At 42.3% G+C, this 15,187-nt stretch overlaps 1 protein-coding gene across 2 annotated transcripts in view; it reads left to right on the top strand.

The window, feature by feature from the left end:
- Positions 1–15,187, top strand: part of MYOF (myoferlin) — a 157,808-nt gene that overhangs the window by 110,247 nt on the left and 32,374 nt on the right. For both annotated transcript variants that reach the window (XM_082630028.1, XM_082630027.1), the window contains exons 30-38: positions 1,598–1,771; positions 2,836–2,944; positions 4,024–4,101; positions 6,046–6,227; positions 6,321–6,479; positions 6,604–6,702; positions 7,640–7,801; positions 9,800–9,965; positions 13,173–13,249. In XM_082630028.1, the coding sequence (XP_082486154.1) occupies positions 1,598–1,771; positions 2,836–2,944; positions 4,024–4,101; positions 6,046–6,227; positions 6,321–6,479; positions 6,604–6,702; positions 7,640–7,801; positions 9,800–9,965; positions 13,173–13,249 (1,206 nt within the window). The remainder of the gene's footprint in view (positions 1–1,597; positions 1,772–2,835; positions 2,945–4,023; positions 4,102–6,045; positions 6,228–6,320; positions 6,480–6,603; positions 6,703–7,639; positions 7,802–9,799; positions 9,966–13,172; positions 13,250–15,187) is intronic.

Raw genomic sequence — 15,187 nt, 5'->3', positions numbered from 1 at the left:
TCATTTCCTTTCTCATCTGCAAAATGGATATAATATGCATCTAATTAGGGTACTATAGGCTTAAATGGAATAATAATAAATTGAGTGGAAAAATAATACTCAGAACAATCATAAGTGGTATGTTCTGTGTGCTTTTTGTGACGGTAGGTACTGAATATACATCATCTCCCATCCACAAAATCTGCATTTTTATCCTCATCTTACAGACAGTGTTCACAGAGGTGAAATGGATTTGCTTTAGGCCATGTGTCTAGTAAGTGATAGAGTGTTTGAACCCAGGCTAAGGTCATTCCCAAATACGACCTCTTTCTATTCCACAAAATGCCTGACTCATAGCAGATGTCATGAAGTGCCTTTTTATTAGATAGTGAGCTTTTTGGTACTTCTAAGGTTCCAAAGCTCAGGACCTTGTTCCTAATAAATAATGGAGTAGAATGAGTGAGCTAATGAATGAATATTTGTTTTGCAATCATCCTTATCCTGATAGGGTGAGAAGTTTCTAGAGGCACTTGACTCCCTCCTTCCACATGAGAGCACCGAGGTGAAGTGGAAAGAACACTGAGCCACCAGTCAGAAGACCGGAAACATGGCCCGGTTCTATTCTACCAAAGAGTATTGTTGGGACTGAGATCATGCTCCCTAACCTGCCTCACTCCTGGCTGCATAAAATACTTTGGTGTCACTAGTAATACTGCCAGAAGGTCAATTACAAGATTGTCCTTGACCTGGGTTTTCTGTTTATTCAAAGTTGAAAAAAATAACCCCTACATGGAACTCTTATTTCTGAGATCATAAATATTATTCAGTATTATTTTACATCTACTAAATCTAGTCATACTTTTAAGATAGTTACATAAAATTTCCACCGCTGAAATGTCAGCTACAGGAGGGCAAGGACCCTGTCTTTTTCTTCACTGCTTCCTCAGCTCTTAACCCAATACCACACTTAGAGTTACTGAATGAATTGAAAAAAAAAAAAAACACTGAAAACTGAGATAATTATATATAGTTTTTAAGATTAAAAGTGCTATCGTCGTTAGATAGTAGTTATTACAGAAGTAATATACCCTGATTTACTTATTAGCTATAGAAGCTATTACCTTAGACAAGACACTTAAACCCTAGGGAGGGTGGTATCGTTTTTTTCCCTCTATATATAAGATGGACATAATAATATTTTCCAAACTATATCGTAATGGCAATGTTCTTATGAGCTAATGAAGTGAGGAAATAGAAAGCAATTTGGAAAAGAATCCATTTGCTTTACCCATTCCCTCATGCTGCCCCCAACCCCTGCTACCAAGTCTGAATAAGGTGCCCCTCCTGATGGTACAGCCACCACTCATTTCATTTCATCTCATCTCATTTCACTTTCCTTGCCTGCTTATCTCTCTCTATCCCCCCAGTCCATCAGCTCTGCAAGGGCAGAGAGCCTGTCTATTTTGTTCTTTGTTGTATCCCTGGCTCCTAGCCCAGTACTTTGGCACAGAGTAGATTTTCAATACGTATCTGTTGATGGATCACATAATCTGCTTTATCAATATAAGGAATATTGTTATTATGATTATTATCATTAAATGTTTTACTTCTATTTTAGGCCATGGAAGAAGTTAAAGACCAGGAGGGCTGGGAATACGCTTCTTTAATTGGCTGGAAATTTCACTGGGAACAGCGTAGTTCAGATACCTTTCGCCGCAGATGCTGGAGGAGAAAAATGGCTCCTTCGGAGACGCATGGTGCAGCTGCCATCTTTAAACTTGAAGGTGCCCTTGTAAGTAATAAATAGCCAAAATTCAAATCATATTTGCAGAGGGAAAATACATGAGTGTTGGATATAATACCATCGACTCCAATACTGTAAGACTGCACATAATTTGGGAGAAAGCTGCACATCCTAGGTGCTCAATAATTTTTGTAGAATGAATAGACCATTCACATATGAAAGGTTCTAAGAAGCACGTTTAATGTTATTTCCTCTAGCCTTTTCCACGTATATCTGTTCCAAAACCTTTGCTTCAGGTGACATCTGTTAACATCTCTTTGGATCATACTTTGGAAACTACAACTGTTCAAAAAACAAAGAAAAATATGCAGATATGAGGGGAAGGAAAACAGAAGGATGCTTACAGAATTGGAGAACAATTCATATGGAAGCACAATAAAAAGGCAGAGAAGAAAAAAGCACAAAGGTGGAAGGAATTAATAAGAAAATGGTCATGGTTGACTTAAAACAATGTGGTAGTCAGGGACCATTTTTAGAAATTTGTGTTTGGGGCTTCCCTGGTGGCACAGTGGTTGAGAGTCCGCCTGCCGATGCAGGGGACACAGGTTCGTGCCCCGGTCCGGGAAGATCCCACATGCCGTGGAGCGGCTGGGCCCGTGAGCCATGGCCGCTGAGCCTGCGCATCCGGAGCCTGTGCTCCGCAATGGGAGAGGCCACAACAGTGAGAGGCCCGCGTACCGCAAAAAAAAAAAAAAGAAAAAGAAATTTGTGTTTGGACACAACCTATTTTTATATTTCTACACAGTGATCCTTCTCTGTTCTTCTTCCACTGCTCTTTTTCCTCCTCCCTTCCTCTTAATCCACTTATGGATCCTTTATGCTCCTCTTTTTTTTCTTCACGGGCAGGGTTTGGTAAACCTGGCCTTGGCGGGTAGAAAGGCTGGCTTCGACTTCTTGCTCTGTCGCTCTCCTGGGCTTTATTCATCTTTAAAAAATAGAGTGATTGGATGAAGAAAATCTCTTTTAAAAGTGACTATTCCATTTGTTTGTAATTCTTACCTCTTCGATTGTTTTTAGGCATTGTTAATTGGTTTTCCTGACTCTTATTTTAGGGTGCAGATACTACCGAGGATGGAGATGAAAAGAGTGTAGAAAAACAGAAACACAGCGCCACTGCTGTGTTTGGAGCAAACACTCCCATTGTTTCCTGTAATTTTGACAGTAAGTTTTAAACATGTATTTGTGTTTTTCACTTCTATGACGTTCATCTCAAGGAAACTCTTTGAATTCACCAAATATGATAGATAAAAATCCCTTTATGCAAATGTGACTTTCATTTTCATTACTTGATGGAGACGATTTTAAAAATACAGTTTTCAAAATTATATTTGGGGTAGAGGGTTGTCAAATCATTGATTTCAACATAATCTGTCTGATATGTACTCATGCTACCTATTAAGCTCCCGCAAAAGATTATTCTAATTGGAAAAAATGTTCAAAAAGTTAAGGTTGGTTTCAATGATAACCTTCAGGAATTTTGGGAGCAGATCTACTCTAATAATAATAGCAAATATTCATATAAGTCTTAGCATGTGCCAGGCACTCTACATATATTAACTCATTTAATTCTTATAACTACCCTAGACGGTAAGTACTATTACTGTTCCCAGTTTTACAGGAGGAAACCAAGTGCAGAAAGATTAAATAACTTGACCAAGATCTTATAGCTTGTAAGCACTACAGACAAGATTTGAACTCAAGTAGTCTGGTTCCCAGAATCTGTGTAATGAATCAGAATGCTCTCCTGCCTCTCAAATTATGTGTGTTTGCAGGGGCAGGGAGGGATGGCAGCATAGTGGGAAGGGTCGTATATGCATTAATATAATAATGATAAGGAGTATAAAGTCTTTGGAATATCAAAGAAACGTTTAGCAGAAAACTGTTTCCTAGATCTGGTGCTGAAATAGTCTGGAAAGCCCTATTTCTATAACTCCTAGAGACCAAGTGTCATTTTAAAGGTCGGCGATGACAAGCAGTACCCTAAATCCAGGTACTTTACACCAGGAGTATGTTCTCCTGATTGACACACTTGCATTGAGCTTCCTGTAGTACTTTTTAAATAAGTTTCACTTTGCAGGAGACAGAACTACTTTGGGAAGACGTGTCATCACCACTGTATATGTGTTCTTTACCGTGGGGAAATAGATTTGGGTAACCCATTTATCTGAAACACATATTATCTCCAAATAGAAATACAGTGTTCTGTTTCTTGTAAGTAACCTCCATCCTGTTCTTTTTAGGAGTCTACATTTACCATCTGCGTTGCTATATCTATCAAGCCAGAAACCTCATGGCTCTAGACAAGGATAGCTTTTCAGGTAAAGGGAAAAAGTCTCCATCTCACATGTTATTACACAGCAGGCTAGCTTGATTCTGCTTTTCATCAAGTGGATGCTTTGAGTTATTTCTCACAACAACAAAAAGCCTTTCTGTATTGAGAGTAGTTTGATATGCATGAAGTCAATTGCTCAGTCATTAGATACTTGCTGAGTATGCCGAGCATGGTTGCTGAGTGCTGGAGAAGATTCATGGTCTTTTAATACTAATAATCATTAATTGATTAAGTGATTAAAAAAACACCTTAAGAAAAGCAGTTTCTGCTTTCTGTTTATAGCTGTGTTTTTACCCCTGGGCTCTTGGGTTAATTGGTAAGTCCTCACCTTTATAGATATATTTTTTGTAGCTCTCTTAAGTTGACAAAAAGATCACCAGATCACCCATTCCCCTACTTTTCAGTCCATCTTGACCTCCTCTGCTGCCTGCTCCCCAATTCCCAGCACCATCAAACCATGAGGCTTCATCACCCCTCACACTGACACCCCAGCTGCTTTTGTTGCCTTTGGACTGGTTCTAAGAGGAAGGTTCTGGGCGCCTGCTGCTGGGGGATTTGTGCTGTTGCTAGTGGGACCATGAATAGTTCCTGGGCTCCCTGGGCTATAGCGGGGGCATTCTACTTCAGGACCTGAAGGCCATCAGAGCTTCCCTGGGGCTTCTACGGAAACAGCTCTAAGAGCAGTTACCTGACACTCCAGCATGCTTACATCAATTGCGAGGTATGTTCCGAGCACTAATATTAACCAACATATGTGAATGGTTTCCTTTTCTCACGAATTAAAGCAGATTCAAGGTTATCTCTGTAATACACATCTCCAAAATGGTTTTTGAAGACATTTTTGAATATTCACCACCAGGGGGCACTCAATCATTGAAAGTCAAAGTTAATTTCTCGACTCAAGTTGCGTAAAACTCTAAGCACATTCCTTGCAGTTTGAGATAAAAGATACATCATCAGGACAAAAGCAAGGAATCCCATTCATAAGATGCTGCAATGCTAAAAGCCAAGCACCCTTTTAGCTTATGCAAAAGCTTCGAGTTAGACAGCAGGGTATTGCTCAGACAGGTCAGCTCCCAAGCAATTGCAAAAAGGTTTGGTGAAATTATTTAGCATGGAGGAGAAATGGATTACTTCTTTTTTTTTTTCCTTATCTTTTTTCAGCTTTATTGAGATATAGTTGACAAATATAGTTGTAATATATTTAAAGTGTACAACGTGGTGATTTGATATATGTACACATTGTGGAAGGATTTCCACAACATTCATCGTCTCTCATATTTACCTGTTTTGTGAGTGTGTGAGAACACTTAAGTTCTACTTTCTTAGCAAATTTCAATTATACAATACAGTGTTAGCTGCAGCCACCATGTTATACATTAGATCCTCAGACCTTATTCATCTTGTAGGTGAAATTTATACCCTTTCACTAACTTCTCTCCATTTCCCCTGCCCGCAGGCACCCTGACAGCACCATTCTACTGCCTGTTTCTATGAGTTTGACTTTTTTTGTTTGTTTCACATATAAGTGATACCATGTAGTATTTGTGTTTCTCTGTCTGGCTTATTTCACTTAGCATAATGCCCTCTAGGTTCATCCATGTTGTCACAAATGGCAAAATTTCCTTCTTTTTTAAAGCTGAATTATATTTCATAGTGTGTATCTATCTATCTCTCTATATTTTTTTCTTTACTCATCTATAGGTTGGCTTTCATTTCTTTGGTGGTTTACTTTGCTGCACAGAACCTTTTTTAGTTTGATGTTGTCCCACTTGTTTATTTTTGCTTTTGCTGCCTTTGCTTTTGGTGTCAAATTCAAAAAACCATAGCCAAGCCAGTGTCAAGGAGCCTACCCCTATATTTTCTTCCAGGAGTTTTACCATTTCAGACTTCAGCCATGGCCCACTGTTATTCTTTTTTTCTGTTTTAGATCCATATGCTCATGTCTCCTTCCTTCATCGAAGTAAAACCACCGAGATCATCCACTCAACCCTGAATCCTACATGGGACCAAACGATTATATTTGATGAAATTGAAATTTATGGGGAACCCCAAACAGTCCTACAAAACCCACCCAAGGTTGTCATTGAACTTTTTGACAATGACCAAGTGGTAGGTAATTGAGAATTTCTAAGATGGCTAGGGAAATGATGGAGATTTATAGGGATGTTTGTCAGGGAATTTAAGGATTGCTTGTTTCTCTAGGGCAAAGATGAGTTTTTAGGACGAAGCATGTGTTCTCCTCTGGTGAAACTAAACTCAGAAATGGACATCACACCCAAACTTCTCTGGTACCCAGTAATGAATGGAGACAAAACCTGTGGGGATGTCCTTGTAACTGCAGAGCTGATCCTGAGGCACAAGGTACTTACTGAGTTCTCACTCATCTGTTTTTTCAGAGTAGCGAATCAAAACACTTGTTAACAACTCCAGGCACTATTTACTTGAACTAAAGGGAGGCATTGACATTTCCATGTTTGTTTCACAGGATGGCTCCAACCTTCCCATTCTTCCCTCGCAAAGGGCACCAAATCTGTACATGGTCCCCCAGGGCATCAGGCCTGTGGTTCAGCTCACTGCTATTGAGGTATGCTGCTCACTCTGTTTTATTGATCAACTCAAATGGATGTGGCTATAGAAATGGAATCTTTCGTATAGGAATGGAATCTTGCTGCATCTTCTCTTGCTGTCTCCAATTTCCTATAGAATTTGTCTAAAAAATTGAAATATTCATGGAAATAGAATGCTTGTCAAAGCAATAAAAACAGGTCAATCCCAACATTCCTGAGGGAATCTAGCATTCCCATTTACTGGGAGCCAGTGGATTTCTAAGTTTCCTGTGTCAACTGGAGAACTGGGAGAGAGGAGACAGACTCAGAGCAGCGTGTCTTTATGTGCAGAGAAAAGGGGACCTCAGAGGGAGGTATAGGGAGGGAAGGGAGGAATGAGAGACGCTGACATGTCAGACAGAGCAGATACAGAAGGAAGGAGCCTGATGGACAGCGTCCTGCCTACTATTGAGGGCTCTCCCTCTGTTTGGTCAAGCAGGTGTTACCTGGAGATTTCCATTCTTGGGGTCTTGCTAAGACGGAGGCAGATGACTTTAAACAACAGCTCTTATTTTTTACTTAGTGCCTGCATGTCAGTCCCTGTGTTAAGAAGTTTACACTTGATCCTCAGAATAACCCATGATAGGTAATGCTCTCAGCCCCGTCTGCAGATAAGACAGAGAGGTTACTAACTGGCCAGAGTTCTCAGAGCTGTGATACCACGCAGCCAGGATTTGATCCCTGCACCCTTATCCCCTCAGCTTTTTAGCAGCTCAGGTAGGAGAGGTAAATGGGCAAAACCGCTTTCTCTGTATGACCTCCAGGTTTTCTAGAGTGACATTCTCAGAGATTTGAGGCAAATCTGTACAAGTCAGTCTTAAAGAATTTACCAGTTATTAAGACAGGATTTTTCCTTTTGAATATTATTTTTAATATGCTGGGTTTCCTTCCCTTCTCTTTACATTGTTTTCTTAGATTCTAGCTTGGGGCTTAAGAAATATGAAAAACTACCAGATGGCTTCTGTCACCTCCCCCAGTCTCATTGTGGAGTGTGGAGGGGAACGGGTGGAATCAGTGGTGATCAAAAACCTGAAGAAGACACCCAACTTCCCGAGTTCTGTTCTCTTCATGAAAGTGGTACTGTGTCAAGACTCCGTAATAGTTCATGTCTGTTGAATAGCTGAATCGTACTTGAAAATGAATATATACAAATCACACACCTATTTTATATATATATATATATATATATATATATATATATATATATATATATATATATATTTCCAAAGTCTGTAGTTTATGTATTTCCAGTCTGACAACAAATAGAAAAACCCTGCCTTGCAGACAGCTTGTCAGTGACTTTTCCCCCTTAGATTCTCACACTGTAGTGATGGTTTCTTACAGCTTCAAACAACCCCAGGGACACAGAGGTATCTATGAGCAATACTAATGTATTTCTCCAATAAACTTTCTATCTAGTCAGCTCTCTGTAACATGCTCTTGGTCAATCCCCCAAGAGCGGAATATTAACCCGCAGGCCCTGCAGGTGTATGTGGACCAGAACCCTCTGGATAGTGACTGGCTGGCTGGGCAAGGGCAGCTGCGGGGTGATGGGGCCATGTCCTAAGAGCCCATGGCTGTGCCCTGCCTCCAGGTGTCCCTGGGTTGGTGCCACTTCGTTCCATCAAAGTTACCCTCTGGTTATTATAAAGGCAGCAGCCTCAGATCTGGTTCACAGTCCTCCATCATAGACCCTATAATACTTTGGGGCAAGAAGAGGTTACTCCGTCTTTCCGTTTTTAAAGCAGTTAAATCCTTAACTTTTTAAAAAGAAAAAAAAAAATCTTTATTTTTTACTCTACTATACAAAGCGTCAAGAAATCAAGGCATTTCTTCAGTTTAATGGGATGGAAGGTCCAGAACCTTCCCATTTCTTTCCCCACCCCAGTCATTTTTCTGCCCTTGGGGTCTCCAGCACACCACTCTTGAACTGTAGGGTCTTGGAGCTTAACTTCTCCAATTACAGATGAGGCAGCTGAGGCCTGGAGAGGGGAACCGCCTTATGCAAGTTCCGTAGTGAGTGCCAGGCCCCGCGTGCTGTGCTGCAGTGACTCTGTCGAGATCGCAGCAGTAGCTACACAGAGCTCGGTGCTGGCTGCATTCACACTCCCTGCATTAAGTCTTCGACCCTGCAGGGCAGGCATTTTCACCCCTCTTACGTGTGCTTTGGAGGAAGCTGAGGTGTTAAGTGATTTACGCAAGGGGACACAGCTAGCAAGTGTTTGGCCAGAGTTTGGACTTAAGGTCCCTCCAACTTCAAAGCCAATACTTTTCCCCTTGCGATGCTACAGATGAGCGCCACTTGGAAGCTCCGAGCCAGAATCCCAGAGTGATCCCCTGGGCCACTCTACCCATCCTCGTTCCGTCCCCAGCCCCTTCCCCACCTCCCAAACTCTAGCCTGGAATCTAGCCTCAGTCAGCCGAGGTGAGGAAAGCCACCCAGTTGATCCCAGCTTCTATTCCTGTGTGAAGACGAAGGTGGAAATCATCTGAACCATGCACCAGGCAGACCCGAGACCAGCCCGTGACTCCCCAACCAGACAATGTCACCAAGGCTACCAAATTCCATATAGAGGAACCAGGAGGCATGGAGGAAAAATGAGCATCCCATTTTGGCATTGAACTTCCAGGGCTGAAAGACTCTCAAGCCACAGTTACCTCCCGTGAAGGTTCAGTTTTATCTCGATCTAAATTTTAACTAATTCTAACTTAATGCTGACTTCACATCCTGTTACAGAGCAGAGCCAGGTGCTAAGGTACAGTGCTAAGCACTTCACATGTATTAATTCAGCACCCCTACTCTTATTAAGGAGATCACTGGGACGGAGAAGTGTTCCCTAAGATCATACAGCTGTCAGTGGCAGAGCCAGGGTTTGATCCCGGCTCGGAGTTCAGGCCCTTCAGTGCCAGGCTGCTTGCCTGGCATGTACGTTACTGAACTGCTCACTGTGGGTCCCAGGGCTACACCAAATGGGCAGAAAGAGCCTGGGTTGGTCCCTTTGGGGGAGTTAATTGGCAAAGCTGCCCTTGTCAGGTCTTAAACAGAAAAGTGACACCTACCTCTGTGACCCCCAGTTCTTGCCCAAGGAGGAATTGTACATGCCTCCGCTGGTGATCAAGGTCATCGACCACAGGCAGTTTGGGCGCAAGCCCGTTGTGGGCCAGTGCACCATTGACCGCCTGGACCGCTTTCGCTGCGACCCTTATGCAGGAAAGGAGGACATCGTGCCACAGCTAAAAGGTAAACGCAAGTCTCTAAATGCATCTTGGGACTTTTCATGTTCAGTTGATTTCATCTTTACAAACTCTCAGAGTAAGTACTCACTGTCCAGATTTTGCAGATGAGGAAACAGCTTGATTTACAGCATGCTATGTAACTTTCCCAAGGTAGTATAGGTAGTAAGTGGCAGTGCTACCCTTGAATCCTGGCCTTGTTTGAGGGGGCCCAATGCTCAAGCTATTACTTTCTGAATTGTCCTGCTCCTGGATGAACATTCTTTTTTGTATCATCCAGCAGAGAAGGCAAGACAGTGGGTGATTGCAGTTTGCTGTGTTAAGTTCTTTTTTTTTTTTTTTAATAAATTTATTTATTTATTTATTTTTGGCTGCGTTGGGTCTTCATTGCTGCGCATGGGCCTTCTGTAGTTGCAGCGAGCGGGGGCTACTCTTCGTTGCAGTGCGTGGGCTTCTCATTGCAGTGGCTTCTCTTGTTGCAGAGCACGGGCTCTAGGCGTGTGCGGGCTTCAGTAGTTGTGGCACGTGAGCTCAGTAGTTGTGGCGTGCGGGCTCTAGAGCACAGGCTCAGTAGTTGTGTGCACGGGCTTAGTTGCTCTGCGGCATGTGGGATCTTCCTGGACCAGGGATCGAACCTGTGTCCCCTGCATTGGCAGGCTGATCCTTAACCACTGTGCCACCAGGGAAGTCCTGTGATAAATATTTTGATGGGGAAATACAGGGGCCCCTCCGTAAGCATTGAAGGAGTGGGGGATTTTTAGTTTAAATTGCTTTCCATCTATTGTCCTGCCTCATGAATGCATCACAGCATTGTTGTGATATAATTTGAAAAATATGATTTCATTGTTATCTATCGAAGAAAAAATAACACCTGCTTGAGTTTAAATTCCTGGCCTTGGGTCACGTAATTAATAAGTGATAGAGCAGGGTATAATACTTACTTTGGGGTTCTATACTAAATAATAACTAATGAAGAGCATTTTGCTCTTGTTTATTCAAGAATTACTTGTTTTTTAATTTACCATGTGCCAGAGACTGTTAGGGGCTGGGGACTGGGTTCCATCCGTGAACAAGATCCCAGAGCCCCTAGGCTCATAAGATTAAGCCCAGTGGAGAATTGACACCCATTCATCTGATCGTTGGTAGCCTCCAAACTGAAACAGATGTCTTCTATTTGAGAGCTGTTCTGCTAACCAGTTCTATTTAATCTTCCATAAGGTTTGGTATTGATTTTATAGAGCCTCTGAAGCTCATCTGCTATGTGGGTCTGAGCATCCTGTATCCCTGATTCAGAGAAGAGAGAAAAAAATTCACAGTCACACTTGAGCAAAACCCTACATGTGTTTATCCATACATTTCCCATGTAAAGCATTTTTGTGCTGAGTTGATGGTGCCTAAAACAGCAACATTTTTATAACCTCAAGGATTAATGTAACTGCAGGCATTCTTTTATCTGGGGTTACTTAATGGAGAGAAACTGTTTTCCTAGTGTTTTTCCTATTGCTTTCATGAGAGAAAGTTCTTTGACACAAATATGTGAAATCATGAGGAAGGTACAAATGCTGCAAATTTTCTCTGGCCCCAGAATCGCTTGTGTAGACCTACTTGTGTCTATGGGTCAGGGTTAGGCAGAGGTCTCCTGGTTCGTGATTCTTTGTAGTTAGTGTGAAGTGAGGTCAAGGCTTCAGAAAGCCCCTGAAGAGGAAAATCCTTAAGGTGTATGGGGAGCACTGTGTTCCCAAGGCCAGGATCTGTTATTTTAGATCAATCTGATAGTTTCTTAAAACCAAACTGAGGTAAGAGTTGAAGAATGTACTTGGTTGGCCTAATGTTGGAAGCACACAGAATAACTTTCCTCCTGTCCCCGAGGCTTTGTTTACGTGAGGATTGTAAAGTGGAGAAATGATAATATAGGAAGGAACTTGCATGCAGTTGTGTTCCGGCATGCCTGCCCACCTGGCTGTCCCGTTCTGTGTTGCTGCAGTTGTCAGGAGTTGGAGGGGAGCTATCTTGGAAGCCTAGAGACTTCTGATAGATCTGGGGGTGCCACCTGGCAACAGCATAGCAACTGGCGTATCATAGATGCTCAATAAATGTCAGTCTCCTCTGCTTCCCAGGTGTTCCCCTGATCATTTCTCTGACATTTACTAAGGGCCTACTTTGCTCTGGGCTCTGGTGTGATGGTTAAAACATAAGCTTTGGGGTCAGACAGACCTAGATTACTTACTTTCACTTGTGATTAATTGTTTAACTGGAAGCAAATGACTTGCTTTCTCTTAGCCTCAGTTTGTTTGTTTTTTAACCTCTATAATGGGTATAATGCCACATATGCACATATTCTACAGGATTTTTGAGGGGTTAAAGGAGATCATGTATGTAAACAGGTTAGCCCACTGCCTGGCACATGGTAGGTGCCTAAAAAATGTGTTTTCCCTCCTCTATGTCCCATACATCAAATGCTGGGTTAAACACAAAGTTCTTTTCGCTTGGCAGAGTTTGTTCTGTCTGAGTTCTGCCCTCCTGTTGAACGTCTGGTTGCCTGATGCCTTCTTCCATAAAGGGTAGCTGTACCTCTCATCCCACCCTGCCCCAGGCTGAGGCTTCAGCACCCCCTTCAGCTGAACCAAACCTGGTGAGCCCAGGGGCTGCTCCTGAGCCCTTGCTCTAACCTCAACATCCGGAGCCACAAATATTCTGGGAATTATTTAAAGCCAGGATGTGTGCCTTTTCCCTCTAGGTACACTGTGAGAGCCAAGCTGAATGAGCCACTGCAACTTCAGCCCTGAAATGTGCAACTATTCACCCTGCTTTGCTTTTCTGTGTCTTAGAACAGATTCCATGAAAAGGAAGCTCCTTTGGTGTAGCTCCTCCCAGCCCCCATTGCCCCGACCTCACTCCTACATCCTCTAAAGACATGGGTTGACACAATTCTTTTTTCAGCATTTCCTGTGTACAGGATTGGGCTAATTGTCTAAGATAAAAGAAAAAAATGGGCCATAAAATCCCTTTAAAAATGTCTAAAACTGTATCATATTTTGGGAAAAGCAATGAATTGGGTTATTTTTCTACATTCAGACGTGGTCTTCTCCATTTAGTAAGTCTCATCCAGGAGCAAGCTCTACCTTCCACTGTGTGGCTGTTGAACTTGAACTTGGAGTAGAATGTTCACCACTATATTTTTGTAAGTATCTTAGATTATGAAATTGTCTTGCAGCCTCCTTTTTGTCTACCCCACCCTGCCGGGACGTCGTTATTGAAATAGAAGACACCAAACCATTACTGGCATCAAAGGTAGGCTTCAGAACTGATCATTGGATGATGTCAGTTTTATCTTCCAGGCATCTAAGCATTAGGTGAATTCAGTCAAACAACCATTCAGTGCAACTAAAATAAAATAACAAACCAGCTTATCACGGTAAAAAACCTGAATCGTACACTCATCAGTAGCTACGGTGACATTGTGTGGACTCATGTCCTCTACCCTCAGTCACCCAGGATACTTAAAATATACTCAGACCCGTGCTCCACTCTCCATGAGGGAGAGGGATCTAGACAACAGTAAATTTAAAAATCTCTCCAAGTGGTTCTAATGTGCAGGCAGGTCTGAGGACCTTTAGTGTGGACAGTCTGAGTGATATCATTTGCAAGAAAGAGAAATTTCAGGAGCAAATACACAGCACAACATTCAGAAAAGGGATACATGTAGCACGCCAGTTTTTTTCCCCTACATGAAACAGAAGTGTCATGGATCTTTAATGACCCTATTTGTCAGTGTATGGGATATCCCGACTTTTATATTCACTGTGGTTTTCCAAATCAAGAAATTGGTGTAAATGCTCACTCAGGACCCTATGTTAAAACCATTCCAGCCAGTTCGACAAGAAGGAGAGGGGAAAAAAAAGTTCCCAGCCCAGAAAAAAGAAAACATCAAATATCTCCCCGTTTCTGTTGGCATTCACGATGGACTTTCACAGCATGTTTTAATGTGCAAACTGGCCGAAAAGTGCACATGATTGCACTTTAATGTGTTATGTCCATAAACAGTGCCTTTAAAGAAATCCACTTTCTTCCCACTGCATTAAACTCACTAACAATTGGACCATACTAAATGTGAGCTCTACAGTCAGCACAGCGTAGCAGTGTGTTTGATTCTATTCCCTGAGAATCCTCCACAGTCAGAAATGACAATATCAAATATGCAAAACCACTGTGTTCACTTTATAAACAACCCCAAATATTCCCAATAAAACAGTAGTAGCCTAGGACGAAGCTAAGTATAATATACTTAAGATCTTTTATGTACATTTTCACAAAAACTCTGGAAAAAGCCAGTTTAAGATCCTGCTCTGTAATCAGCCTCCAGCTTTCCTGCCTCCCCTTGTCAATCAGCTCTTCTCTGGGCCTTCTGTATACTCAGTAGCCCCAGGTATGGAGGCTCAAGAAGAAGGATAAAGCCAGTCTATGCCCCAATCTCATTCATTTCCTTTTTTTTTTTTTTTTTTGCGGTACGTGGGCCTCTCACTGTTGTGGCCTCTCCCGTTGCGGAGCACAGGCTCCACACGCGCAGGCTAAGCGGCCATGGCTCACGGGCCCAGCCGCTCCGCGGCATGTGGGATCCTCCCGGACCGGGGCACGAACCCGTGTGCCCTGCATCAGCAGGCGGACTCTCAACCACTGCGCCACCAGGGAAGCCCTCATTCATTTCTTAACAGTAGTTAACAGATGAGGCTACTGTAGCGACACATTGTGAAGGTTGAGTTTACATCATATTTTAAGCTGCAACTTAGCAGGACTGAGGAAGGTAGTATCAGTCATTCTCATGTACTATAAATAACTTTCACTCAGCTGCTCTCCTAACGCCTACTGGAGGTATACTGTGTTGATAAGAAAGGCTATTTGGAATCGCCTCTAAAAATCTGATACTACCTATTCATTGGGGAGTATAGCACTCATCTACGCAAAGTCAAATGAGCAAAGTTGAGCTTTGGAAGAGCCAATGACAAGCTTGCTGATGTCCTGGATTACATATACATGTAATACACGTGCATGCATGTAATATAATGCACGCATGTAATATATATGCATGCATGTGATATGCATGTGTTACATGTACATGTGATGTGTGTGTAATGAATACCTATTACCACTAACTCAATTCAAGCCTTTTATTGGTAAATTAGGGAATGGTTCAACACTGTGCTTTTGATGGGAGCTGTAGAATGTGGCTTC

Source organism: Mesoplodon mirus (assembly GCF_964341445.2).
Source record: "Mesoplodon mirus genome assembly, chromosome: 2".
Classification (NCBI taxonomy): domain Eukaryota; kingdom Metazoa; phylum Chordata; class Mammalia; order Artiodactyla; family Ziphiidae; genus Mesoplodon; species Mesoplodon mirus.
This window is presented reverse-complemented; position numbering and strand designations above follow the sequence as displayed.